Source organism: Arvicola amphibius, chromosome 1, assembly GCF_903992535.2.
Source record: "Arvicola amphibius chromosome 1, mArvAmp1.2, whole genome shotgun sequence".
NCBI classification, from domain to species: Eukaryota; Metazoa; Chordata; class Mammalia; order Rodentia; family Cricetidae; genus Arvicola; species Arvicola amphibius.
Window position 1 is genome coordinate 173,486,525 of NC_052047.1, and position 27,804 is coordinate 173,514,328.

At 41.8% G+C, this 27,804-nt stretch overlaps 1 protein-coding gene and 1 long non-coding RNA gene across 3 annotated transcripts in view; one reads left to right on the forward strand and one right to left on the reverse strand.

The window, feature by feature from the left end:
- LOC119808052 overlaps positions 1-2,247 on the reverse strand; it is a 30,426-nt gene extending 28,179 nt beyond the window's left edge. The window contains exon 1 of one of the 2 annotated variants that reach the window (XR_006020746.1): positions 171-2,247. This is a non-coding gene — a long non-coding RNA (uncharacterized LOC119808052). The remainder of the gene's footprint in view (positions 1-170) is intronic. The other variant, XR_005284395.2, reaches the window with a different exon arrangement.
- Minpp1 (multiple inositol-polyphosphate phosphatase 1) lies at positions 1,395-27,804 on the forward strand. The gene is made up of 5 exons (XM_038320363.1): positions 1,395-2,233; positions 5,465-5,662; positions 8,247-8,344; positions 12,776-12,909; positions 26,367-27,804. Exons 1-5 carry the CDS (start codon positions 1,612-1,614, stop codon positions 26,761-26,763), a joined length of 1,449 nt encoding a protein of 482 aa, XP_038176291.1. The 5' UTR covers positions 1,395-1,611; the 3' UTR covers positions 26,764-27,804.

Genomic DNA, 27,804 nt, shown 5'->3' on the forward strand with positions numbered 1-27,804 from the left:
TATGAAAATGCCACAAGGAAACCTACGACTCTGTAAACTATAAGATTACAGCAATTGAAAAAAAGTGTCATATTGAAAACAAATAAACAACCAAACAAGCTATAAAGCATAAGGCTTAAAACTCAGTAAATGCTAATTAAAGTAACCTTCTATGAAAAAATAAGACTGACCGTGAATTTTTAGTCTCTTGAAAGTCTACAAAATGATGTCACAAAGAGCACACTTGTCTCAGAATTCTTGCACAGCAAGTCTTAAATTTTCAGCATTCAAGTTGGATCTATTCTTGACTTTGTAGCATTTCCTTCTTCTAGAAAGGAGATACTTGACTGGAAGATTAAAGATGGTGGCGGTGTCTTTATGGGAAAGCATCACTTGCAAACTGTGGTCCAAGTTTCTGAAGTTTGGATCATCACATGGTTTACCGCATCTTTCCTCAACTGGCATATATACTGGGTTCTGGTAGAAAAACCAAGGTATTTAGATGTCATAACTTTTGAGTCCATGTCTTACAACCTAACAGACACTCAACTGTTGGGGCTGGAGAGATGGCTCAGTGGTTGAGTGCTTACTACTTTTGAAGAGGAGCTGAGTTGGAAGTTCCCAACACGCACAGGAGAGCTCATAACCGCCTATAACTTCAGTTCCGGGGGCTCCAATGCCTTATTCCAGTCTCTTATGGGCTTCTGCACACACACACACGGCTGCACATAAAGTCATGTCATGCTGGTTCACTCATTGGACATGAAGAACATCTTTAAAACTCAAGTGCTGGTTTGTGTATCTAACCACACAGGAGAAATGTGGGTGTTTCCTTCATACAGCAGATGAGCTCATACTTAATAATGGGGTGCATCTGATAGGCCATGACTCAGTGTACCCAAATTATAAGGACGGCTGTTTCTACTCTCTAAAGAGCCTTTGGGATCAACAAGCATACAATTTGAGGTGTTGTGTCAGCTCTAGCCTGATCGAAATCATACTAGAGGCCCAGGATTTCAATTTCTGGAGAAATAAGTCCCTGTTCAAATTCATGCTTCTGATGTGTCCTCCTTATTTTCAAACGCTAATAAGAAGGCGGGGGTTGGGGATGTGTGCTTCGGGAAGTATCTTGCAAGCAAAGGCCAGAGACGTCCTTTGTAGGGTGGCTTTGAGACCGAAGATTCAGAGGCCACATTTTGAAAAAACAGTAAAGGACGAGACAAAAGCCATCTACTAAGGATTCTCTTTTGGCAGAACCGGCACTGAGGCTGGATGTGGGCTTCTTTGGCACATCCATAAAACCTAAACAGCCCAGGAATCTTTGACGTCGGCTCCTGAGGCGCCAAGCTGCCAGACAGACGCCCACATCCCGGGGTCAGGTGACGCCGGTTCCACCTGCGTCCGGTGTCGCACGCTCCTCGGGATTTTCCACCGCTCCATCTGCCCACATCCACCGCGGCTCCCCGCGATCGTCCGCCTTACACGTCTGAGCCAACTCTGAAGCTGAGATACCAGAGACCACGCTCGCTCTCTGAGGTCCCTAGCCGGAAGCGCGCTCTACTCCCGCCCCCCGCCGGCGGATCCGGAAGTGGGGGTCGGCAGCGGCGCGCCGCCCTCCGAGGGCCCCCGGGCATGATGCTCTCCGGCGCCCGCAGCCGCCTCCCGGCCTCGGTAGCACCCGCCGCGGTCCTGGCTGCGGCGCTGCTCTCGTCGTTCGCGCGCTGCTCTCTCCCGGGGCGCGGCGACCCGGTGGCGTCGGTGCTCAGCCCCTTCTTCGGCACGAAGACTCGCTACGAAGATGTCAACCCCTGGCTGCTGGTCGACCCGGTGGCGCAGCAGCGAGACCCGCAGCTGCTGGCGGGGACGTGCACCCCAGTGCAGCTGGTCGCCCTCATCCGTCACGGCACCCGCTACCCTACGACCAAGCAGATCCGCAAGCTGAGGCAGCTGCAGGGGCTGCTGCAGACTCGGGGACCCGAAGACCGCGGGAACGGAGTGACAGCCGCGCTGGCCGAGTGGTCGCTGTGGTACGATGACTGGATGGACGGGCAGCTGGTGGAGAAGGGGCGGCAGGACATGCGACAGCTGGCACTGCGCCTGGCCGCCCTCTTCCCCGACCTCTTCAGCCGGGAGAACTACGGCCTCCTGCAGGTGATCACCAGCTCCAAGCACCGCTGTGTGGACAGCAGCGCCGCCTTCCTCCAAGGGCTGTGGCAACACTACCACCCCGGACTGCCACCGCCGGACATCTCAGGTGACAGCGCGCCCCGCCTCCCCCAGATCCGGACCCCCAGCTCAGCCTCTGCTCGCGGCCCCCTTTCCAGCCTTACGTTCCCTGCACTACCACCTCCGTTTGCGCTCTCAGAGCGCAGGATGTTGTGGACTTGGCTGTCTCTGTTGTCTTAATAGTACGCTAGCATTTTCTGCGCGAGGGGTGCTGTAGGGGACGCTGGAGATCCAGCAGGAAAGCGGGGGAGTGTCGCTCCCCGGGTTACATTCCCCATTCACAAACTGTGTTATCCCTCTGAGCGCCAACCTTTCCCTTCCTGGCAACTAGTTTAACAGCTAGTTTGCCGGGCGGTGGTGGCGCACCGGAGGCAGAGGCAGGCGGATCTCTCTGAGTTTGAGGCCAGCTTAGTCTGCAAGAGCTAGATCCAGGACAAGCTCCAAAACTACAGAGAAACCTTGTCTCAAAAATCCAAACCAACCAACCAAACGAAAAATAACTGGCGCGTTCTTTAATATAGAACTTTCTTCCTCCTACATTGCTTATAACAGTTGGACTTTTTATCTTCTTTTTTTTTTTAATCATCGTCTTTTTCAGGTGTTTCCACATTTACTTGCTGTTTTAGGAAGCCGCTCCTCAGAGCTTCTTTGTGCCCTTCTTTTCCCCTCTGTTTTATTCTTGTGTTTACTGTAGCGTTTCCCTCGTAGTGGCTGTGGTATATGGGCACATGCACCACCTCACCAACTTACTCCTTCATGACACCGTTTCAGGATTTGGGAGCTCGTGGGGTGGAATCCTGTTTGGTGTGCTTCCTTCGCTTGCCCTTACATAGCTTATGACTAGTCAAGCCAGAATCCAGGTCGTGACTTTTCTAGATTGTCTTTTCCCTCCAAAACTGTTCCAGTGGCTACAGATACTGCAGCAAACATAATGCCTTTGTGTACCGCGCATGCTTCACGTTTTAGTTTGTTGCCTGCTTACCACAGCTTTATGAAGCCGCTAATCGTGTCCACTGCCCAATCTCACAGATGAAGAAATGAAGCAAAAATACCAAATAACTTTCTAATTTTCATTCAGCTGGATGTGGATCTAGGAAATCTGATTTAGAACTTGCTCTCAGCCATTACACCTTACATCTTCTGTAACATAGCTGATGAAAATAGCATATAACATCTTTGTACCAAAAGATGAGCAAGTGTAAGCAACTGCTTATCAGTGTTAAGGTAAGAGGACGGAAGTGAGGGACCTCATTAGCCTCCAGGGACTCAAAAAACTAGAAGTACTCAGTTTGTCATCTCTCTCCTACCATTTAAAAAGCTCTTCTAGGCGGGCAGTGGTGGCACACGCCTTTAATCCCAGCACTCGGGAGGCAGAGGCAGGCGGATCTCTGTGAGTTCGAGGACAGCCTGGTCTACAAGAGCTAGTTCCAGGACAGGCTCTAAAAAAGCTGCAGAGAAACCTTGTCTCGAAAAACAAAACAAACAAACAAAAAAAACAAACAAAAAAAGCTCTTCTAGAGAATTCCCCATTGTTGAGTGTCATGTTACTACTGACATATGTGTGCCTATTTGTTGAGTGTGCTTTTTAATTATGGCTACATTTTTTTCATTAGTTTGAGTGGAAATCCTCCTCAATCCATTAAAGTTCACTTGAGTCTCAAAACTGGAACATTTAAAATGGCACCGCAGGGCTGGTGAGATGGCTCAGCAGGTACTTGCAGCCAAGCCTGCCAGCCCAACTCAGATCCCTGGACATGCATAGTGAAGGGAGAGAACTGAGCCCTGCCAGCTGCGCACTAAATAAATACCTATCACTTTTTAAAAAGCACAGTGTGTACTGTGTAAATATATACAGGAGAAGTGAATTATGGTCTTCAGATTGCATTGTGAGGATTGGCATTTGCCTCGTGTGCAAAGCCAGGGATGGAAACAGTTTAGGGAAATCTAACCCTCATTGTTTCAGTCCCAGAGGTTAAACTACCCCTGACCACTCCTGTCATCCCCTGTCTATTATGTACATCTGGCCTTCTGAGAAAGGCCACACAATCAGATTTTAGGTTTTTATAGAAACAGAACAGTGTAATTTGATAACACAAGGGAGAAGTTGATCTTTGGAGCCATATGGGAAGATGACAGAATTCCCTTATTCAAGATGTGTCTGTAAGAACTATAATTCAGTTGGCAAGTAGAATAGGCAGAATTATGTTTGGGAAATATATTTACATATATATTTATATTTTTGCCCATATAACCAACATAGTATGGTCTAACTTGTGTTTTCACGTTCATATGCAGAAGCAATACTTACTGTTCTTCTCCCGTTGGAAGAATGATGATTGAGATATTTTGAATTTGACTGGGAAAGGCCCCAACAAGTTGAAGGTGGAAATGAACGCTTTTTCTATAAATATTTGTTGCCGAGTTGTGGAAACAATGTAACCTAGTAAATGCTAAATGGGAGCCGGCTGAGAGTTTGAGGCAGCGGAAGAGCCGAGCTGCCTGGCTTCTGAGGTGAAACAGTAGGCCTGAGACTGCAATGATGCTTTGCTGGTTTTCGTAGTTTTTGTCAAAACAGTATTTTGTTTAGTAACACAGCTTGGAAAATTAGTTGAGAAACTGAAATGCTCCACTTGGAGTCTTGCTTAGTAGGGAGAAACAGACCTGTCGAATTCTCCACCTGGTGTCTGGAAACTGCTGGGTCTTAGTTTGCTTTCTAAGGGTACCCGTGTTTTAAGAATGTATATACCTTGTATAGTATTGCTTTAACTCATTTCTTTTCAGTCTACTTTTTCAGTCTTTTCTAGCATATCAGCTAGTGCATTGTAATTGTTATTAATGAAGAAGCTGAGCTGGGGATGTAGCTTATTGGGTAGAGAGCTGGCCTACCATATAAAGGCCCTGAGTTTGTCCCCTAATACCTTAAGAAAGCAAATTAAACACTCCACAAAACAAAACAAAAAACCTTCTCTTTGGGACTAGAGAGATGACTCTGTGGTTGAGAGTATTGCTTTTGCAGAGGACTCAAGTTTGGTTCAAAGTGCAGGCAACTCAAATTTGTTAACTCCAGCTCCCCAGGATCTGACTCCCTCTTCTGGCTTCCACTAGCAACTGCACCTTTCCCTTGATCACTAGATTTTCTTTTTTCCCCCCAGACCCAGCTTAGTAGTTTGTTAAATGTACCTTTTTCACTTTAAATTTTCAGTCATTTGAATTGTCAGCAATGCCAATGACTTACACAGGTATGCTTTCTTCACTTCAGATATGGGGTGTGACCCTCCAAGAATTAACGATAAACTAATGAGGTTCTTTGATCATTGTGAGAAGTTTTTAACTGATGTGGAAAGAAACGATTCGGCTCTTTATCATGTAGAAGCCTTCAAAACTGGACCTGAAATGCAGAAGATTCTAAACAAAGTTGCAGCTACTTTGCAAGTGCCAGTAAACAGTTTAAATGCAGGTAATATATCTGTTGTATTTCTTTTAAATTCTGATGTAAACAGTTTGGGAGCGTTAAATGTAAACAAACAAAAAAACAACAGTTACTCTTAGGGATCACAATAAATTTCTGTTAACTAAATAGCATGTTTTGGGCCAGGAAAATTATATACCACATGCTTAATTTTATTTTCATGTTTTTAAAATCTTTTATAAGTTAATGTATGAGGCTTCTAAATGTGGATTTTTTGTGTGAGCCTTATCTCTAAGTATAATTTAAAATTTGCCTTTTCTAAATTATCTCTTTGTGCATGTGGTGGTGGTGCACACCTTTAATCCCAGCACTCAGGAGACAGAGACAGGCAGATCTCTGAGTTCGAGGCCAGCCTGGTCTACAAGAGCTAGTTCCAGGACAGCCAGGGCTGTTACACAGAGAAACCCTGTCTCAACAAACAAACAAAATTATCTTGGGGGGGGGGCAGGAGGAGAGGAGGGAGAAGCAACTGAAATTGGATGTAAAAAATTAAATAAATATTACCTCTTTGTAAAAAATGCAAGTGAAAAATCATAAATCCTTTTGTTTTGGGAAACCTTAGGAGTACATGTTATTGTGGAGAATAGTAAGTTTTAGGGAGTGAGAAGTGAAGGGGGTTTACAGCTTCTATATGTGGAGGAGACTCCAGGGACATGAGTAGCCACGTCTGTCCTGAGCTGTTGAAGGGAGCCTGTGGTTTGTCATCTATGCTGAGACACTTGGGAGAGTGAGAGCAGGTGACTGCAAGTGGGAAACAGGGCACACTGTCGCCTAGGAGTGGACAATTAAGAGAATGAGGTTTGGGGCTGGAGAGATGGCTCAGAGGTTAAGAGCACTGACTGCTCTCCCAGAGGTCCTGAGTTCGATTCCCAGCAACCACATGGTGGCTCACAACCATCTGTACTGAGATCTGGCGCCCTCCTCTGGTGTGTGGGCATACGTCTAGGCAGAATGTTGTATACATAATAAGTAAATCTTTTTTTAAAAGAGAATGAGTTTTTTTCTAAAACTTTATAATTTATTATGATATTAGTGGATATTAATATGTAGAGAAGTGATTATATGTCTCATTATACTGTGAATCAGTTCCAAAGGTTAGAAAAAGAAGGTGTTGGTTCAAGGGGCGGAGTTAAAATCTACTGTACCTGGTTTGGTAAAGTGTTTATGCTTGTTTGTTTTGTCATTTGTTTTCTGGTATAGAGTACATCATCTCCTAGTTTGAGAGCTAGAACTGAGACTCCAGATGAGCCATACCATGTCTTCAGACACACACACAGTGTTAACAAGACACTGTGTTTTATTAGGTGTTATGGTTCTAAAACTTTATAGAAGTCCAAGTTTCCAATAGCATATATATATATATATATATATATATATATATATATATATATGTATAGTCCTAATGAAATGAAAATCTTTCTTGAAAGATTTTATTTTATGTGTGTGTTTGCCTGCAAATGTGTGGGTGTGTGAGTACCACGTGTGTTGCCTGGTGGTACCCATAGAGGCCAGAAGAGAGGACCAGATCCTCTGGAACTGATTACAGACCATTGTGAGCTTTCATGTGGGTGCTAGGAATAGAATCTGGGTCCTCTATGAGAGCAGCTAGGGCTTACCTCAGGAATTCTTTAAACTGAACGGGTATGGAATGCATATAATATCAATTAATTAATCTTGGTCTCATTTTCCTTTGGGAAAGAAAAACACAGTAAAACGAACCAAAAATCAGAGTAATGGTAGCAGCCACTACCATTGGCACCTCATGCCTTCATTCCTTAAACTCTCTAGCTTTAGATGTTCCCGCTTTACTAGAGAACCCCATGTTTGATTCCTCTTCAACAAGGCCTCCTTTTATAGCCCAAGCCCTGATTCACGTATCCCTTTCTTTAGTACCCGTTTATGTCTAAAGTAAAGCAGTTAGCAGTGTAAACATCCCTGGTTCCTGATTCTGGAATCTGCTGGAATTTCTTGGGCAGCTAAGTTTGGAAAATGGATCTAATTGCCTTACTAGTATGGGGTTGTCCTTTCCTCGTTCTCTGCGTGGATTCTTCATCTTTCTCCTGCCCCCTTCATTCTATTTTTCTTTCTCAATCTTCTAGGGTCCTCTCACATTTTATGTGCCTCTATTTATGTACTTAAAAGTTATAATATGAGCTGTTTTGTAGTTTTAAAAACTGATAGTAAATATACTGTCATTGCTAATATTCAAGGAGGACTAAAACATTGGGAACTTTGACTCCCTTTTTCTACCATTCTAAAGATATCAATATGGAGTCCTATTTAATAAGTCAATGTGTGAACCCTTTCTTGGGTCTGCTACAAAGCATGCACTTAGAAACCAACTAGGTTTAGAAACTTTAAAAATCGCCCTTTCCAGGCGGCTTCGTGGTCTCATTGGACAGCAGTGCCTCCCTCGAGGTTTCTTCTGCTGTTGCAGTTCCGTTTGCAGTCTCGTCTCTAGAAACAGTTTTTCAGCTGTGCACATAACTGTGCACATAGTAGTCTCTGGGTATATAGTCTTTAAAAACTAGAGAAATGAATAACCCACAAATTCTACCTGTTTTCTCCCCAGACTTAATTCAGGTAGCCTTTTTCACCTGTTCATTTGACCTGGCAATTAAAGGCGTCCACTCTCCCTGGTGTGATGTGTTTGATGTAGATGACGCAAAGGTAAGTTCCGTTTGTGTTCTCTTCCTCGTGCTTTTTAGTCATTTGAAATTTTTGTTGTTTACTCAAAGCAGTGGTCCAGAAAATAAGTTCAATAAACTGCCTGTGACTAACTCCCGATTTTCCTAGGTGAGGAGGGATGGATGCTTAAGTGGGAAATTATTTGGGTTCATAGAACTCAGAAAAGCTTCTTTTTATAGTAATTTGATTTCTAAGTCTTCCCTCCCTCCCCATTCCAATTAGAAACCCACTGCTGGGAGAGGTAGTAGGGCTAATACAAGACCAAGTTCTGCTCAGCAAGGACCGTTTCCCACAGACCTGCTTTATCCCGTGAATTCATCCCATTCATGAGAAATTCAGTTCCTGTTTGCCTAAGAGGTGCCTGGTTCCACCTGGTGGTGGCAGTGGTGTCGCACAGTTTCTGTCTGTCTTTCTGTCCCCTCTCCTCGCCTGACTGGTGCACTTTGAAGGAGTACAGAGAGACCTCTGAGGACTTACTAGACCCCTGGGGTCTAGAAAGGATGAATTAGAAGAATAGTTTGGATCGTCCGGGATTATAGACTTCTGGACCTTAGTTACTCCTTATGTACATAAATAAAACGTCAGTGCTTCATATGGGAATTGAGAATTGCTTCAGGTTTTCTTAAATTCTAAAGAAATATGCCAAACAGCAGATTTTAAGCACATGAAGGCACTTTATTTTGTTTGTGGAGACTTAGGTGGCCAGCAGCAGGTCAAAGGTCATGCATGGTTCTTGTACCAGTGCAGGAGGGGCTCATTGGAGGGTTGAGAGGAGTGATGGATTCTCAGTGAGTGGCTGCTGTCAGTTGCTGAGTGCCAGGGTGGGTATGTGTTTGTTCTTCCCCTTTGTGCTCTGAGTCAGTGCTGGATGGCCAGCTTCTTCTCATTCCCCAATAACTTTCTGTAATGGGCTCCAAACTCATTAAATACCTACTGCTGGGAGAATTGGCAGGGCCAGAATAAAGCCAGTTTTTCTCAGAGAGAACGTTTTTCCACAGACCTGAGTCTATACTATCTTCCCAGTCCCATTTCATATTTTTAGTTAGCTACAAAATAATGAATTAGACTATGTACATGTATGTCATATAATGACCCTATTCTCCCCCGCTTTTGCCCTTCTCTGTTCCCCCTGCTTCTCTGCTCACCTCAGCCAACTTTCTTTTCCTCTATATGAGAGAAAGCGTGAGGTATTTGTCTTCTTCCCCCTGTTACCCACTTTTGCTTCTCTTCCCTTTCCTCCCCTCAGATTGCTTTCTTCTCCCTCATTCCTGCTTTAACTGGACACTTTGAAAATGAAAAGAGCCCCAGTGATAATTTTGCCAATATAAATACAAAGAAATATCTGGTCACCATTCACATGCCTCAAAGCATCTCCTTTCCTCCCTACCCATACTGCTTGGGTCCCGGGGAAGATCATAACTGAGATGATTTTCAGTATTACATAAACGATGAATTTTGGTAATAGGGAAATTTCATTTAACCGAACCTATTTGCTCAGGTTACTCTAATTGTTGAAACATTTAGGATATCACTGACTTGGCTGCCTGTTCTTTCCTATTCTGTGTGGCTCTGTCCATGTGGTCCCTTGTGAAGACTGACAGTGCCTGCTTTAAGTGCACGCTGCTTTCTGTGAGGTGGCCATAACCTGCCCGCTGACTCCTGTCTCATCACCGGAGTACTGCCCGCACCCCACTTATTCACTTCCTCTTCTATCAAACATTTACTCTTGCTTTCTGTACATCTCTTTTTCTACTTTAGATAATGTGATGTATGGCAAAAACCTGACACCACATTTGTTAAATGCTCCGTGTGTTAGGATGTTCTTGGAACTTTTTAATGTTAAAAACTTGTTTAATAAGAATAACACACTGAGCACTTGTGCATCTAAACAAGATACTTCTCCTACAAGATCATAAATATATAACCATTTATATCATATTTTCTGATATCATGGTGTATATCATAACTATAACACATAACAGTCCAATCTACAACTTTCATGGTTATCTTAATAAAGCCAATTGTAGTTGTTTTTCTTAAATTCAGAGTCTCATCTCAGATCGCTGATCTCATTTGGTGGCGTGTCTGTTTGGTCTCCTGGTCTAGAGAGCTCTCTAGCTTCCTTTCGTCTGTTATGCTCTGGTATCCTCTAGGAATCCAGCCTCTTTTTTTTTTTTTTTGAAAATGTCTTAGATGTGCCTAATTTTTTTACTTACATAAATTCAGATTGAGCATTTTTGACAAGAATTCTACTTGAGATATTTCTAACTGTATCCCACTACAAAGAATTATGTCAGCTTGTCACATCTTTGATATGTTTGATCATTGGATGAAAATGTTGCCTGCCTGGTTTCTCTATTGTGGGTACATCTTTGGCTCTTTGTAACCAAAGAATTCATTTAAGCAACATGACTTAACAATTTGAAATACATATTTAAATACATTAAGAGATTTCATATATATGTGTGTGTAATTATATATATAATTTCATAATACATGAAATTTTATATATGTATATAATTTCATATACTTATGAAATTAGTTAATTTTTTCATCCAAAATCTATTGTAGCTAGAGAGATGGCCCAGCAATTAGGAGCACATACAGTGCTTGTAGAGGACTCAGATTCATCCACATTGTGGCTTACAACCTTTTTTAACTCCAAATTGTAGGGTCAAATTCCTCCTTCGGCCTCCAAAGGCTCCTGCTCATACATGGTGCGCACATGTGCTCGCACGCACACATACACAAGTTATTCAAGCACACACACATGCATATATTTTTCCTAGGAAAAATATAAAAGAATGTCTTTTAAGTGTTCTGTGTTTTTTATTCAGTGGTTTGATTAAAGATAATTTTATTTCTTGAAACTTACCACCTATACTATACAGTAGGATTATATAGTAAAGTATTTACAGATGAAATAAAATTCTATGAGGGATTTGCTTGAGGATAATCCATTGATAACTCGAGCGTAGTTGAAACAGGAGTGACTAAATGTTGATTATTAGTGAAGCTGAATGAAGGCTACACATGGGATTACCCTGCTGCTGTTGTATATTTTTTTGTGTTTGTAATGCCCCCCTTAAGATGTCTGAGAACTGAAAGTGGACGGCTTGGTGAGATGGTTCGGCTAGGGAGCCTGGCAGCCTGAGCTCGAGCTCCTGGAGTCTACGTGGTAGAGTAGAGAGCAACCCCTGCAGGTTGTGCTCTGATTCCACTCTCAGCATACGTACACCTGCCAATCAAAGGTGCTTCTGTGCACGCGCGCATCACACACATCCACACAATGAATGTATAAAGGATTTTAAATAGAGAGACATTTTCACAGTTACACAGGACCTTGTGAAATGCTGGGCCACTTGTACCGTTATTTAGCATAAATTTGTTTTAGTGGCTGTTTTATTTCAGATATTTGCTTAGAGCTGAAATACTGATACAAGATAAGCACAAGGAATGAAGGGTGTTAATGTGCGCTCTCTGGGGGTCACGGGAAGGGTAAGAAGTCGGCCAGCAGTGGCCAGGCAGGTCACTTGGAACCAGCCGCACTCCGCACTCCGCACTCCGCACTCCGCAGCGCTGCCTTCTTCACAGCTCCGCACCCTCTTCAGTTACAGATGCACCTGCATTTCCTATTCTGTGGTCACCTTCTGTGTTTAAGAATTTCCTGTAAAAGTCATTCGCATTATCCAGATCTGCCTTCTGGTAAACCTGCCCCTCACCATTTAAACACTCAACTTCTCTTTAGATCTTTGACTCTAGTTATTTGTTCATGCAGATTTTCCCAGTCAGGTAGCTTATTTGCTATTAAATTAATTAATTAAATTCTGTTGCACCTGCATTTTCCAGCTTTTTATATAACATGTTAAATGTGAGCATGGGGTGATTTTTTTGTAATGATAATTTGCTAGTTTTCATTCCTAATTCTATTGTTTTATTCTTGAGTAGATTTATTATATGTTTACCTAGTTCATATTCTGTTGAAATCTGTCTATATGTGGGGTTGCTTCTTCCTTTTGCTGACTTTGATGTGTTTTGTTTGGGATCCAGCATGCTGACCTAACTCTGCTCCTAAGCTTTGACTAGTACCTAGTTTCTCTAGGGGTTCTTAAAATTCTTAAAAATTTATATTGACTGCGATTAAAAGTCAGAAAAAAGTGGCCAGAGCTGATGATCTTTGTCTCTCTTTAACCCCGACTCCAGTTGTACCACAGATGTTGCTGTGAGCCCTGGACCTCAGAGGTCAGTTCTTAGATGCCTGAGGCGGCCGATGTGGTGGCAGAAGCTAAGATTGTGCCATTTAATCTGTGATGAAATTAGTGTAATTCTTCTCAGAGCTGTTGTTATTAATCAGGACATCTGGTACATTTCTGGAACTGCATTAGAAATTACCTTTGAAATGTTTCTGTTTAGGTACTGGAATATCTAAATGATCTGAAACAATATTGGAAACGAAGTTATGGCTATAGCATTAACAGCCGGTCCAGCTGCACCCTGTTTCAGGATATCTTTCTACACCTGGACAAAGCAGTTGAACAGAAGCAAAGGTAAAAATGTCTTTGAAAATGTGGAGTTCATTTAGAGCTAGCTGTTCATAAACTTATGGAAAATATCTTACAATGCATGATTTTTTGTGTATATTTTAAAAAGAAGATACGATAATTGATATTGCCCAATCAATATACTAGTTTTATTGAGGTTGTACTGAAAGACCCCCAGTGTGGGGAGACTCTCATTCAAGTCTCAGGATAACATGAACACCCCCCCCCCCCCAGTAACTCACAAGAGACCGTCCTTGCTACAATCACACGAGGTTTATTTGACAGGTACCAGTGCATTGGGGCTGAGACTTATAACCCACGCAGGGGAGGAATTCGACCCCGAGTAACTGGGAGAGGGGGTTTTAAAGGAAGAAACCACAGCCCAGTAATCTGAAAGGGGGCAGGGAGGGCATCACAGAAAATTCCGAGAATACCAGTGATGATCACAAAGGGGCAACTCCCTGTTTCTCAAGATTATTCTCAAGATTACAATCTAACTCTATCTTCAGCTAGTTTCTGAAACTGAACAGGCTAATCCTAGATTTCTGATTCTTTTCTCCCTGCTTAGATTTTTGGCTCTATTTTTTCCTGCTAGGGGCGTCTGGATTTATCCAGGTCTTTCAGTACTATGTATTGTCTTTTTTTTTTTGCCCCTCTCAACATTACATTTCTGATAGTTCTGTAATTACATATGTCCTGCAGTGAGGTTGTCCACGCTGTGAGTATATGGCAGTTTTAGCTGTCTTCACTTCTCGGTGGCACTTGAGTTCTTTGTAGTTTGTTATAAAATAGATCCTGACATGAATAATGCAAAATGCTTTTGCCCTTACAAGAGAATCTCTCATTTGAAGAAAAACAGCTTTTGTTAACATTCATACTTTAAAAAGTTATTTTTGCAAACAAGTTCTTACAGCCTTGAGGTTGTAGCTCAGTGCTCAGGTGCATGCTGAGTGTGAGGTGTCTAGCACCAAAACCAAGCAAACAAAATTAAAGTTCATGATAGAAATATGTGATAGACCCTCAACCCTCTTTCAGTTGACAGATACATAGCTACAGATGTTGGTCAAAACAGGGCAACAGAAACTGGAGGTGGTCTGTTTCACAGGGGTTAAAGGAAGACATTTTATTCATACCAATGTATTTTATTTATGGGCTCGGCACTAGTTTGTAAAATGTTCTTGGATTTGACAGGAGTTAAGACAAAAACCCTAATAAAACAAAACCCCCAGCTAGATTAACTACTTAGTTTCTGCTACCAGAAACATTTTTTAAAAAAAATGGCATGTGTGTATTCATTTATTGTGTGGATGTCAAGGGACAACTTACAAGAGTGGATTTTCTTTTCCACCGTATGGGTCCCAGGTATGAACCCTGGGTCATCAGCCACGGTGGCAAGTTCTTTTATCAGCTGAGCCATCTCACTGGTCCGACCAGAAGCTTCTATGAGGATTTCAAATAAAGATAATGCTTATGATAAGAGTCAATGTTTTCCTGTTTGATTTTCTGAACGGCTCCAGCTTGTACACTTTATAAGACAGAGGCCTTTCCTGGTTGGTCATTGTTCACTGGCCCAGTGTTAAGGGATAATAAATTTATAATTGCGTCAAGAGGCTCTTAAATAACTCTGTAAGGCTTGCTATTATAATTTAATTCTAGTTCAGAGCTTAAGTAATACAATTTTATCATTAGTGTTTTAAAATAAATGAGATAAGACCCAATTATTGGTTGAACAGAATTCTTTGGGTTTTGTTTGTTTTTGTTCTTCTTTCTTTTTGAGACAAGGTCTCCTATTATGTAGCTCTGGCTGTCCTGGAACTCACTATGTAAACCAGGCTGGTCTTGAACTCACAGTCCCTGCCTCCCAAGTGCTGTGATTAAAAGCCTGGACCACCACACCGGGCTATGGTTGTGTAGAATTTTTATCAAAATCCCACAAGTTTCTTTGTGGAAATTGAGAAGTTCCAAATTTACACAGGACTTTAAAGTATCTATAGAAAAAAATAATTTTGAAAAAGAGCAAAAGGATTTGTCATATTTCTGTCAGAACCTACAGAAAGCCTGGTATGCTGGTGTGCATCTGGTATGCTGGTGTGCACCTGGTATGCTAATGTGCACCTGGTATGCTAGTGTGCTCCAGATGTGCTAGTGTGCTAGTGTGCTTCTGCTATACTGATGTGTACCTAGAGTGCTGCTGTGCTACTGGTGTGCTGGTGTGTATCTGGTGTACTAGTGTGCTTGTGTGCACCTGGTGTTCTGGTGTGCTCCTGGTGTTCTGGTGTGTTCCTGGTGTGCTGGTATGCACCTGGTGTGCTGCTATGCTCCTGATGTGCTGGTGTGTTTTGGTATGCTGGTGTGCTGGTGTGTTAGTATGTACCTAGAATCCCAGCACTTTGGAGGCTGAGGCAGAATTATGAGTTGGAGGATCATCCTGGGTTACATAACAAAACCCTGCCTCAAAAAGATACCCTCAGACATAATATAGTCATAGATAGATCAAGGGATACAGTAACATTATGAAATAAACTCATATTTAGTAGGCCATCTATATCCATGGGTTCCCCTCCTCAGTGTTTAGTCAATTAAATTCACATGGGTACTGAATATATATATATATATATATATATATATATAGAGAGAGAGAGAGAGAGAGAGAGAGAGAGAGAGAGATATTTTTACTTTTCACTATTCTTTGAATAATATTGAATATTAATCTTTACATAGCCATTAGAAATAATCTAGAGATAATTTAAAGTGTATGGCAGGATATATACAGGTCATATGTAAATATTACACCATTTTGTATGTGTGTTTCCATGGGGGAGCCCTAGAATCAGTTCCCCACACATGCTGAAGAACAGCTATGTGTGTTAAATTGCTTTTCAACAGAAGATGCCAAGGCAATACTATGGGAAAGGACATCACTTTAACAGATGATCCTGGATGCTGAGACACCTAGATGTCTGTGCTAAAGAGATAAGACACTTAGACCCTTCACAGTACAAATAAGTCATAGATTTTAATGTACAGTCGGAAACCATAAACTTCTGAAAGAGAGAATAAGAGAAATGACCTAATTATAAAAGATTGAACTCTCAGAAGGAAACATTCATGATCTTGGATTAAGTGAGGCTTTCTTACCTAACACCCAAACCATGATCCATTAATAAAAATTCATAAAATAGGTTTATCACATTTTAAACTATTATTCTCAAAGTTACTATTTGGAAAATAGAAAATATTTGCAAAACTTATATGTATATAAGAATTTGAATCCAGATATATAGAGAATTATATCTTAATAAGAAAATGATCTGTTTTTTTTAAAAAGGTATAAAAGGAATTACAGATATAGTGTGCAGTCTGAACTTAATAAATACAAGTCCTGGGTTGAATACCCATTATCCTCCCTCCCAAATAACAAGGAAGAGCAAAAGATGTAAACAGATTTAATTAAAGACAGTACATGGATGGGAGTATATATGAGAAAATATTCACCAGCATTTTCCATCATCCATATTCATGGATATCAGTGCCAAAGTGAAATACCACTTATGACCCTTAAACTGGGGGAAATAAGGGGATCAACTTCATTTGTGACTGATAGAAATGTAAAATATTATAGCCTTTTTGGAGAACATTGGCAGTTTCTGACATTAAACTGAGCAAATCCACCCAAAGTATCTACTCAGTAGTAATATCAAAAGATAGACATTACTCTTATGCCTTGGGTATTTTAGATTTTGTAATTAATAGGGTTTTTTAGGTTGTGTAATTCTTTCTTTTAACATTAGATGGTAGCATTGAAACCACTGTGGCCATGACTCCCTTGTATGGGGCGCAATAAATCTATACTGTTTTTGTCGGTTTACTCTTTAAACGGGGTGGGGTGGGAGAGAATGGTCTCTTCAAGTTCTTAGGAATGTGTTCAGATTGTAGGTCATTTTGTAAAGTCCATGGGATGTAACCCTAGAGCCATGATCTTTTTAGTGCTAGGTATTGAAAGATGATGGGCTAAGTAAGGGGAGTTTATGTAAACAGCATGGCTATTCCCTAAGTTCAGATTAATATGTCTGTTTTTTTTGGGGGGGGGCTCATCTATCCATCTATCGTCTATCGATCTATCTATCTATCTGTCTGTCTATCTATCTATCTATCCATCTATCTTTTGGGTAGGCAAGTTCTCATTGTTATTCTGTGTGGGTCTAAGACATTTTCAACATACTGTTCTGTCTTCACTAACTATCTGTATGCCTTGGATAGTTGGTGCCATATGTGTGTGTAATGTAGAATGTGGTATAGACAGAGGCGTTTCTACAGTGCTGCTTTTTCTTCTGTACTACTTAGTTTAGTGCCAAACCAGCCTCCTAGACCTCTAACTCATAATACCATGTCATTATGGACTCCATTTTCCTTGTGTTCTATAGCTAGTCATTGCTTTGTGGGTTTTTAAAATTACATTTATTTACTTACCTATGTTCGTGTGTGCGCGCGCATGTGTGTGTGTGTTTACACATGAGTGTGTGTCACAGCATGTGTGTAGAGTTCAGAGGATAACTTGAGGGAGTCTGTTCTCTTCTACCCTGTAGATTTCAGGTATCTAACTCAGGTTGAGACTTGAAGGCCTTTTTCCTCCGAGCCATCTCTTCAGATGTTTTAACCTTCCAATATACATTTTTTATACTTTCCAATTCTTTACATTTTCTTTAACTTTATTGTAACTAACGTCAATTTAAGCTAATACCCCTTTTCTCCTAGATTTTAAAAAACATGTAATTATCTTGTATGTATCTGTGTGTAGTAGGTGTATAAGTACATGTCTATATGTATGCACAGATGTGTGTAAGACCCCATGTGTGTCTTCCTCTACTGTTGATTATACTCACTAAATCTTTAGCACACTCTCTCTTTTAAGATTTATTTTATTTTTAGTTTTGTGTGTGTGTGTGTGTGTGTGTGTGTGTGTGTGTGTGTGTGTGTGTGTGAGTGAATGCAGGTTCCTGCAGATGGCAGAAGAGGGTGTTAGATCCCTTGGATCTGGAATTATATGCACTGTGAGCTACTCAGCATGGGTGTTGGGAACAGAACTCGGGTCCTCTGGAAGAAGCAAGAAATACTCTGAACTGTGAGCCATCTCTCCGGCCCTTTTTTGGTCTCTGCTGATGCCTCTTGATAAACTGATTTATCCCAGCAGGGAGACATCTCTTTCCTATGGATTTGAGGTTTTACCAGTTTACCAGTTTGTCAGCTTCAGGAATATTTTTTGCCAATCGTTTCCTTCAAATTTGGATGTATGACTCTGTGTGTGTGACTGTTACTGACGTTTGAGCAGCCCATCTGGACTCCCGAGCTTCCTTGCCTGTTGTTTCTCCTCTCTGGGATCTAGATGCTCCATGAGTCCTAGCCAGGGCTTCCTTAATAGATTCCCACTCACCTCAGGATTGCTCATGTGTGCTCCTCCATCCTCCACCACAGCCTGCCCTGCTGTGTGTGTGCTCCTCCGTCCTCCACCACAGCCTGCAAGCTCTAGGAAGTCAGCCAGGGTAGTTGGTGGGGTCAGCTCATTTGCTTCCTTTCTCTCTTACTCCGTTGTCTGTCTAAAAACTGCTGTTTCAGATCATTCTTTCCACATCCTAATATTAGTAGGGAGGATAATAGTAGCTTTTATTCCTCTCTATCTTGTGAACTTAATTTCCACATGGTTTTGCTTAAGAAAAAAAAATACGTCATTTTAGTTCTAGGCTTACATTGTCAAATGCATACTTCTTCAGAGACTTACTGTAGTCAAATCTCTAAGAAGACTTGTAAACAAAATTTATTTTTGCTGATTTTCATCTCAAAACTTCTTATAAGCCTGGCAGTTCCAGCTGCTTGCTTGTGCTCTTACATAAATGTGCAAGTGGTGAGATTTGCCCAAAGCTCCACCTGATACTCCTAGATCATATTTGGCAACAAAGTTTGTGTAATACCAGTTGCGCATGAAACATAAATTAAGAGCTTAGAAAGATTTAGCTGAGTACATTTGGGGGAAAACATGCAATTATTAGTTTTTCTTTCTGAGCATTTCAAATTACTTCATGCATTTTACCCATTTTGAACATATACATAGTCTCATTTCTTAATGCAATTTTAGACTTCAGATTTAATTTTGGTTTTGGTTGAAGATTTAAAATCTCTCTGATTTATATAAGTAAAATAAGGGTGTCATTTTCAGAACCATATTCTTCCTGGGTAACATAAGGTAATTCATTGACTATACTGAACTTTTTATTTCTGAGATCTGGTTTGTTAGATTTGCTTAGGAGCTAGGGGGTGGCTTAACAGGTAAGCTGTTTGCTGTGCAAACATGAAGATGTGCATTGGAGTCCCCAGCACCCATGGGGATAGCAGGACATGGCAGCACACTTCTGTAGCCCTTACACTGGGAGGCAGAGGCAGGTAGATTCCAGGCCAGCCAATGTAGTCCATCTGGGGAGCTGCAGATTCAGTGAGCCATCCCATGTCACAAACTAGAGTACAAGATTCCACCTGTAGCTGAGGAGCTCTGGTCAGCTAGTGACTGCTGGGTGGGGGGGGGGGGTGGCAGGGCATTCTTCTTCAGTGGTGTAGCCATGGGAAGTCACCTGTGCCCCTGCAACTAATGCCACAATCCAATGCCCATGGTCACACAAGCAACCTGAACTACAGTCCATACATGTCCATGATCTGTCTTCAGCATATTCATTGCATGACCCTCTCTGGTCCCTTCCCCTGCCCATAAACCTTCTTCCCAACCAGCCCCCTCCTGTGTGTGTGTGTGTGTGTGTGTGTGTGTGTGTGAGAGAGAGAGAGAGAGAGAGAGAGAGAGAGAGAGAGAGAGACAGACACACAGACAGACAGACAGACTCAGGCACATTTGCTCTTATTTGTGTTGCTAGTATCTGGGCTCCATCGTAGACTAGCTCTGGAGCTCTGACTCAGAGAAGGCCAGAAATAAATCCAGACATGTTTTGTGCTATCCGCTATCCTTGGGATACAGTAGAGGCAGAAACCGAGTGATTGGTGCTTTCATGGAGTGTTTAGCCTGTATGAATCGGAGCAAGCCTGTTCCCAGGAGATGGCTTAGAACTAAATTGAACTCCCTGAGGTTTACTATTCAGTTTAGTGCTTGGAGCAATGGCAGCATGTCCCTAGAAATGAACCTTAATTGCTTCCTTATAGGAGTTACTGATTTACCGTTTCTCTCTGCTTCCTGATTGGCTGTGAAGCGAACAGTTCTACTCAGCCAGGCCCTGCTGCCACAGGGTTCTGTGCAGTTGCCTCTTCCGTGAATGGCCATGACTAACCCTCTGAAACATAAGCCAAAAGAAATCCTCCCTTTAAAAACATTTATAAAAACTATGTGCATACTTTTAATGGCTTCTCATAAAAATCAGTTCATACGCTCTTGTAACAGGAGCTGCTCAGAACCCCCGTGTGGGGAGGCGCTCCCGAAGTCCTGTCTCTCCCTGGAAGCTGTGGGCAGGTAAAGGCTGATGGGGAAGGGGTGTGGCCACTGTTGAGTTGTGGGTGCTCCAGCAAACAGCCCCTCACCATGCTTATGCCAGCGGCCTTAGCGCAACTCAGTGGGTCATGAAAACAAAGCAAACAGAAAAAAGAGAGAGAGAGAGATTGTTGGGAAGGAAGACTTCAGAGGGAGCTAGGAGGGGGATGGGATGTGAAAATGAGCACAGCACAGTATGTGCACATAAAAAAATCTTTTGTATATGCATGTGCAAAAATCCCACAACTCAGTCAGCCTCCCACAGTGAGGATCCTTTACACACCCTCTCCCCCCCCACACACACATTTGCTCAGGTGTAATTTAGAAAAGAAACACGATATTTTTCCCCACTGAGTGCTTATATTACTTAAATCTATCCCCACCCCCCACAGACATTTAGGTCTTATAAAAGGGCAGGGAATGTCAGCGTGGCCTCTGGTTAAGGACTGTATTAACCCTTTCAGGGACACACTCCCTTCTTGACATCGATGTTCCCATGGAAGTCTGTGTTTCTAATCGATATTTTTACCACTCGAGTTTTAAACAACAAAGTAGAAATCAGGTTATGTACAGCCACATCCTTTTTTTAATATATAAATGAAGAAAAGCATTCTGTATTCTTAGTTGTAATTGTACTCTTGATTTTGAACTTTATGATTTTAAAGTAACTTAAAAAAATGTCTACGCCAATTTGAGTTTATATCCCAAAACTGATTTAGATGCTTTACTTAAAAAATTATTTATTATTTGTTTGTTTGTTTGTTTGTTTATTATAGTATTCTGCCTGTATGTATGCTGGCAGGCCAGAAGAGGGCACCAGACCTCATTGCAGATGGTTGTGAGCCACCGTGTGGTGGCTGGGAATTGAACTCAGGACCTCTGGAAAAGCAGCCAGTGCTCTTAACCTCTGAGCCATCTCTCTAGCCGTAGATGCTTTCTTAGGAGCCTTGAAGAAGAAAGCTATGCTCCTGGAGAACCTTGAAGATTGCTTTGTTATCTCTATTGATTTATTTCACCTAAATCCCCAATGCTATCTAAGCTGAATTCAGGCTGAATGAAGCAAAAAAGTGAAGAAAAATGTATGTTTGAGACTTAAGTAGTTTATGTTCTGAGCTCTTATTAATGGGAGTGTTGTTGAGAGCCTGTGGCCCAGTCTGTCATGGTGGCAAACTCCCAGCAGTCCTAACCCTGAAAGGGCTAACTCAGAAGGATCACGCATTAGAGACCGGCTAGGCTGCTCAGAGGGCCCTGCTCTTCTGGTTACACCTTAATTGAAAGAAGGCTGAGTTTGCCTTCTCACCCTTAAAACCTCAAGCTAGCTGTCTATTAATCTCCTTTGGTGCTGTGTTTGAAATAAATCAAGAATAAGGTGTGTGTGTGTGTGTGTGTGTGTGTGTGTGTGTGTGTTAGCCTTACATGGTAGTGCCTGCCTCTAATCCCAGCACTAGGGAAGTTGAACAGAAATATTGAAAAATTAGAAATCAGCCTGGGCTAAATAGTGAATTCCAGGAGATGTTGGGCTATATGGGAAGACCCCCTATCTCCAAAGTCAGAGCAGGAAAGGTCTGGAAGAACAGGGGAGTGGTGGACTGCATGCTTCTTGCATACAGAGCCCCAGGTTTAACCTAACCGCTAGCACCACAACAAAGAGAAACAAATTTTTAATTCTTTAGTTTTCTTACTTTATGCCACTTCTGACTAAAAATCTGAGGTAGATAGTCCTTGCATTTATATATCCTTGGAAGAAATTCTGGCAGTTTAAGAACTTAAGCCATTGTCTTACTCCCTGTAACTTGGCGTGTGAATGCTTTTGACATTGGCGGATTCGGATTTCCAGATAAGAGCCTGAGGACCAAGCACTGACACAGCGCCATCTTCCTGAACTAGCAGGCGGGATGCTGTTTTATTCCCAGACGGAAACAGGTTTGAAATGATTTTAAAACAGCAGTGGTTTGAAAGTAAACAAGTACCTGCTTTCCTAGATGACTTATCTTAGCTTTACACAAGTATTTTCTTTTCTTTTTTTAAAAAATATTTATTTATTTAATTTATTTATTTATTTATTATGTATACAATATTTTTTATGTGTATGCCTGAAGGCCAGAAGAGGCCACCAGACCTCATTACAGATGGTTGTGAGCCACCACGTGGTTGCTGGGAATTGAACTCAGGACCTTTGGAAGAGCAGGCAGTGCTCTTAACCGCTGAGCCATCTCTCCAGCCCCCACAAGTATTTTCTTATGTGAGAGATTTTAAGATTTTTTTCCCACATAATCTTTTTAGTTATTTTGGCTCTGATTGTATGATGAAACTTAAGTCATGGGGTACCTTAAATTCTACTTTAGGGTTGATGCTTTGGGGTACCTGATAGGTTTTAAAATGTTACTCAGTCAAGTGGGTATGGCATTGACGTGGTGTTTGTCCTCGGTGTAGTGTTATACACAGCGTTTTAGACGGAGCACCACCTGTGAGCAGAACCTGTCCCTTAGACTCTAAACCCTTAGACCATTAATGTGTGTGCCCCATGATTCCTGCTGCTGCAGTTCCCCATTCTTTTGGCACCATGATATTTGCTGCTCTGTGCCTTATGCTGGTTTATTGCTGTAGTCAGTCTAGCAGCTCCGCAAAGGAAGTGACTTATCTTCATTAGTGTGCTTGCTGAATACATTCTTGTGCCTCAGGTTTTGGCTGTGGAGCCCCTACCTTCTCCTGTGCTCAGTCTAGCAGGTGCACAAGGTTGTGGAGGCTTGAATGACAGGAACTTGCATCCAGAGCCAGAGTAGCAAGCCATGAGTTTATTTTTAATTTTCAGGTACATTCTACCTGAAGGAAACCAGTCTTTTAAAATATGTAACTTTATGGCCTATGTAGTAGTACATGCCTTTCTTTAATCCTAGCACTTGACAGGCAGGAGCAGGCAAATCTCTGTGAGTTTGAGGCTGGACTGGTCTAAACAGTGAATTCCAGTATATTCCTGTGTCCAGCAAATACAAGTGTATTCCTGCCTGTGCAGTGCAAGCCAGCTGCAGCACTTGCTCAGTTATCAGGCAGGAAGCACTAGGTACCTGGGGCTCTCCACACACTGACCCTTAGCAAGTTCCTCCTCAGACAGAAGAATTTACCAAGTTAGATGCTGCTATCTGTGAGAGCCAGAAATCCATTTTCTCATTGTTATCTTACCTGCCTTTCTCCTCGCCCCGACCCACGTGAGAGGCGAGTGAGGTGCCTAGCACTTGGCATGGAGCGATGCTTCTGCCACTCCTAGCAAATTCGCCCAGTGGACCTTTGAAAAGGCTGTTCCTTTTCATCTTGAAAAATTGAATGTGGCCGTTTTATTTGGAACCTTTTATTTTAATATGAGCAGCACCACCTTGTACCCTCTTTCTTAGTTACAAGAACATCTGCTTCATACTGGATGCTTTGATCCGCAGTAAAGGTTGAGAAAACATCAAACATGAAATCATGCTCATTCCTCTTTTTTATTTGACATTATTTTATAAACTTAAAATATCTTTACTTGGTTACTATAAAATACATAAACTATTAAATAGTTATTATTTCCTATAGACACATTTGGAAATCATGTTCTAACTGCTTTTAATGATTCTCATTTAGTTTTTTAGACTGTTCTTGAGGGATTAAAAACATCTTTACCTTTACCTATAATCATAATTATTTTTGTTTTATGGTACCGGCATATTAGCCAGAGCCTTAGAGTTCTGTTTTTATATATTGCAGACTTTTACAGCAGAGAGTGTTCTGCATCAGAGCATGCTCAGGTGGCATTTATTAAAACTAGCACTTTCTTTCCTGTTATAAATTGTTTTAAATTTAAATTTTATTTATTTTTATTTATGTGTAGGTTCTGCTTGCATGTGTATGTACACTGTATGTGTGCAGTGCCCATGGAGCCAGAAGGGGCATTGGGGTCACTGGAACTGGGGTTCAGGTGGTTGCAAGCCATCGTGTGGGTGCTAGAAGTAGAACCCAGGCCCTCTGGAAGAATAACCAGTCAGTGTTCTAAACACCTGAGCCATGTATCCAGCCCCAGCCATCTGAAATAATTTATTTTATAAATTTATTTTATAAATATTATAAATTTTATCTATTCACAATATAGTTATAAAATAATTTTATAAGTAATTCTTCTGTAAACACTAATTTATAGGAAAATATAAGTTATTTTTAAATTCAATCAAATACCAGAAGACAGTAATTTATTTGCTGTTTGCATGGCTTCCTTATGAATCTAATATATAAACAGTTTGATTGTACATAAAACAAAATACTCAGTACACCTTTTGAAAACTTGGTCTTTTTAAAAAGTTACCTTTAATTTTTATTTATGTGTGCACATGCACACATGCATGCAGGTACTAGCAAAGGCCAGAAGAGGTCATCCAATCCCCTGGAGCTGGAATTACAGGCAATTGTAATCTGTCTTATATGGATGTTGGGAACCCGCCTTGGGCATCTGCGAGAGTAGCATGTGCTCTAAGCTTCACCCTTCTGGCCCCACAGTAACATTTTACAGCACCATTTCCCTTAACATTCTTCTGAAAACTTGATGATTTTACAACATTGTTGATAGCAAGGGAGATAGAAGAAAAAATGAGGCACTTTTTTTTAAAATTTAAGCATAATGAATCTTCAGTTTTGAAATTTGGGTCAGGCTGGGATTATAGCAAGTTCAGTGATAGATGTGTTCTTATGTTCAAACTCTAGTTCAAATGGATCACAACCTACAGTTAATTTTTTCTATAGTTTGGATATGTTTAAGGGCCTTAAACTCACAGTTTATGCTCAGCCCTTTCTGTCTCTCCATCCAACACATGCCTGTTACTGTATTTATCCTCACAAATGCCTATTATTTCAGAATTACTGGGGCCTGCTGGACTCTGGCCTTATCCCACCCACCCCGCAAAAAAAAAGGCAACCATTGGGGAAAGACCTCCAGTCTCAAAGGGAAGTGACAGAGCACTCAGCACCTTCTTCTGGTCTCTCTGTGTGTGCAAAGGTGCACACTTGTGTTTGCACACACACAAATGAACAGTTATGTACTGAGAGAAAAACACGTGGAGAGAGACAGTACTCTGAGTGGATTTTTTCATGGGGTGTGCCACAAAGCAGTCTTCCCAGGGACCAGCTCAGCCCGCGCCTCACAGAAAGGCAGGCCAGTGCCGCAGTGGGCACTTGAGGGTCCTCTCAACAGAATGGTCCTGTGTTCGTCTTCAGATAGGGCTGAAGCGCTCTGAATATCCTCATTCCTAGAACTTGACGTTTTCTGTTAAAATAGTTCCGTTCTCCCACAGAATTTCAGCCATATGCTTGAGTTTCATATATAAAGAACTTTTTAAATAGGAGTCATCGAGATGACTGCCAAGCCTGACCATCGATCAAGTTCTGTATACCAGGCCCACATGGTGGAAGAGAGGACCAACTCCTGACATTTGTCCTCTGACTTCCATGCTATGGCAATAGTGTGTAGGTGGGGATTTCCTGTCCTGCAGCCGCTCTCAAACAAACACACTTATATTACTTAAACTCAGCCAGTAGATCAGGCTTATGGCTAACTGGCTCTTCCATTTTAAGTTAGCCCATTCCTTATTTATGCTCTGTCACGTGTCAGTACCTTTTTTAGCATGATGCATTCATCTCCTCCCCCTGTGTCTGACTGGCAACTCCAGACTCTGCCCCTCTTTCTCCCTGCATTCTCCTAGTCTGACTCTCCTGCCTAACCATATTCTGTTCCACAATTGGCCATTCAGCTTCTTTATTAAGGAATATTCCATAGCATTAGTGAGCCTCCTCTAACTTATACAATAAGTGTAATAATAAAAAAAAGATGGGATTATATTTTCAAAGGAGAAAATGAGGTACCATTAAGTGTAAATATTATGTTTTTGACATGAATTTATGTTTTCCCTTCAATTTTTTATTTAAGGTCTCAGCCAGTTTCTTCTCCAGTCATCCTCCAGTTTGGTCACGCAGAGACCCTCCTGCCGCTGCTCTCACTCATGGGCTACTTCAAAGACAAGGAGCCCCTCACAGCATATAATTTTAAGGAGCAGGACAATCGCAAGTTCCGAAGTGGCCGTATCGTACCTTATGCCTCAAACCTGATATTTGTGCTTTACCACTGTGAAAACGCAAAGACCCCGCAAGAAGAATTCCAAGTACAGATGCTGCTGAACGAAAAGGTGTTACCTTTGGCTCACTCGCAAGAAACTGTTGCTTTTTATGAGGATCTGAAGAGCTACTACAAGGACATTCTTCAGAACTGTCAAACCAGTAAGGAGTGTGACCTCCCCAAAGTAAACGTCACCTCTGATGAGCTATAAGGAACTGAGACAAACTGAGTCTGGCAGTGCCTTCCTGGGGGTGATTGTGTTTGCAGTAGGTAGGCAACCTCTCTATCGGGAAAGCTTTCAAGGCCTTGGGGTCGTGGTATACAGCTTTAATCCCAGCACTCTGGAGACAGGCAAGAGGATCTCTGTGAGTTCAAGGCTAACCTGATCTGCATAGTGAGTTCCAGGCCAGCCAAGGCTACATAGAGAAATAACCATAGATTGCTTAGTCCTTGTGTCTTTTCACAGAAAATAATAATCTCTTTTAGGATCTGGGCATACGGGTAAGACATGACTTTCCCTGGGGCAGCTCTCGTCAGGGAAAACCAAGTTCAAGAACACAGCTGGCCCAGCAGGTGTCTGCAGAGCTGAAATTGCTGCAGCTTAACCTAAGAAACTCCCCGGGATGGAACACTGTCAGAAAGTGACACTTCCCAATTGTGGGTACCAAAGCACAGTGTCCCTGGATGATCTAGGTCAGGGACTTCAGTGATCATGTTGACTTCCTTCCTTCTGCTTCAAATGACGTCATTTGGTCATCAATGTGGTAAAGTGGGCGCCTGACTTCAGAAGAAAGCCTAATATAATAGCCATCTAGAGGGGAATTTGACACGGTATTAAGAACCAGGCTGAAGCAAGACTGAAAGTGTGGGATATTTTTGTTACTATTATTTATAAAAATATTTAAACACTTCATCAGTAATTTCCTTCAACCTCCAAGTGGGTCTTGCAGGGTCACCTGAATTCCATCCGGCCTGTTTGGGGTGTGTCGTGATGGCAGAGTGCACACTGGGCAGACAGATGCCAGCCTTTCTCATGTTCATTGCAGGCTGCCCTTTTCATTCCATCATGGCTTTCCTTTTTATATTTTATTATTACATGAAGCGTATTTTTGGGTGGTTTGGATTTTCTCTTTTTACATAAAGACTATTCTGGCTGATTTAATTGTATAACTTTCAAACCTGTCTCACAGAACTTCTGAGTTCTCTCAAATGCCATGAAAGTGTTTGCTGCAATAAATTTCTTGTGGCTTTA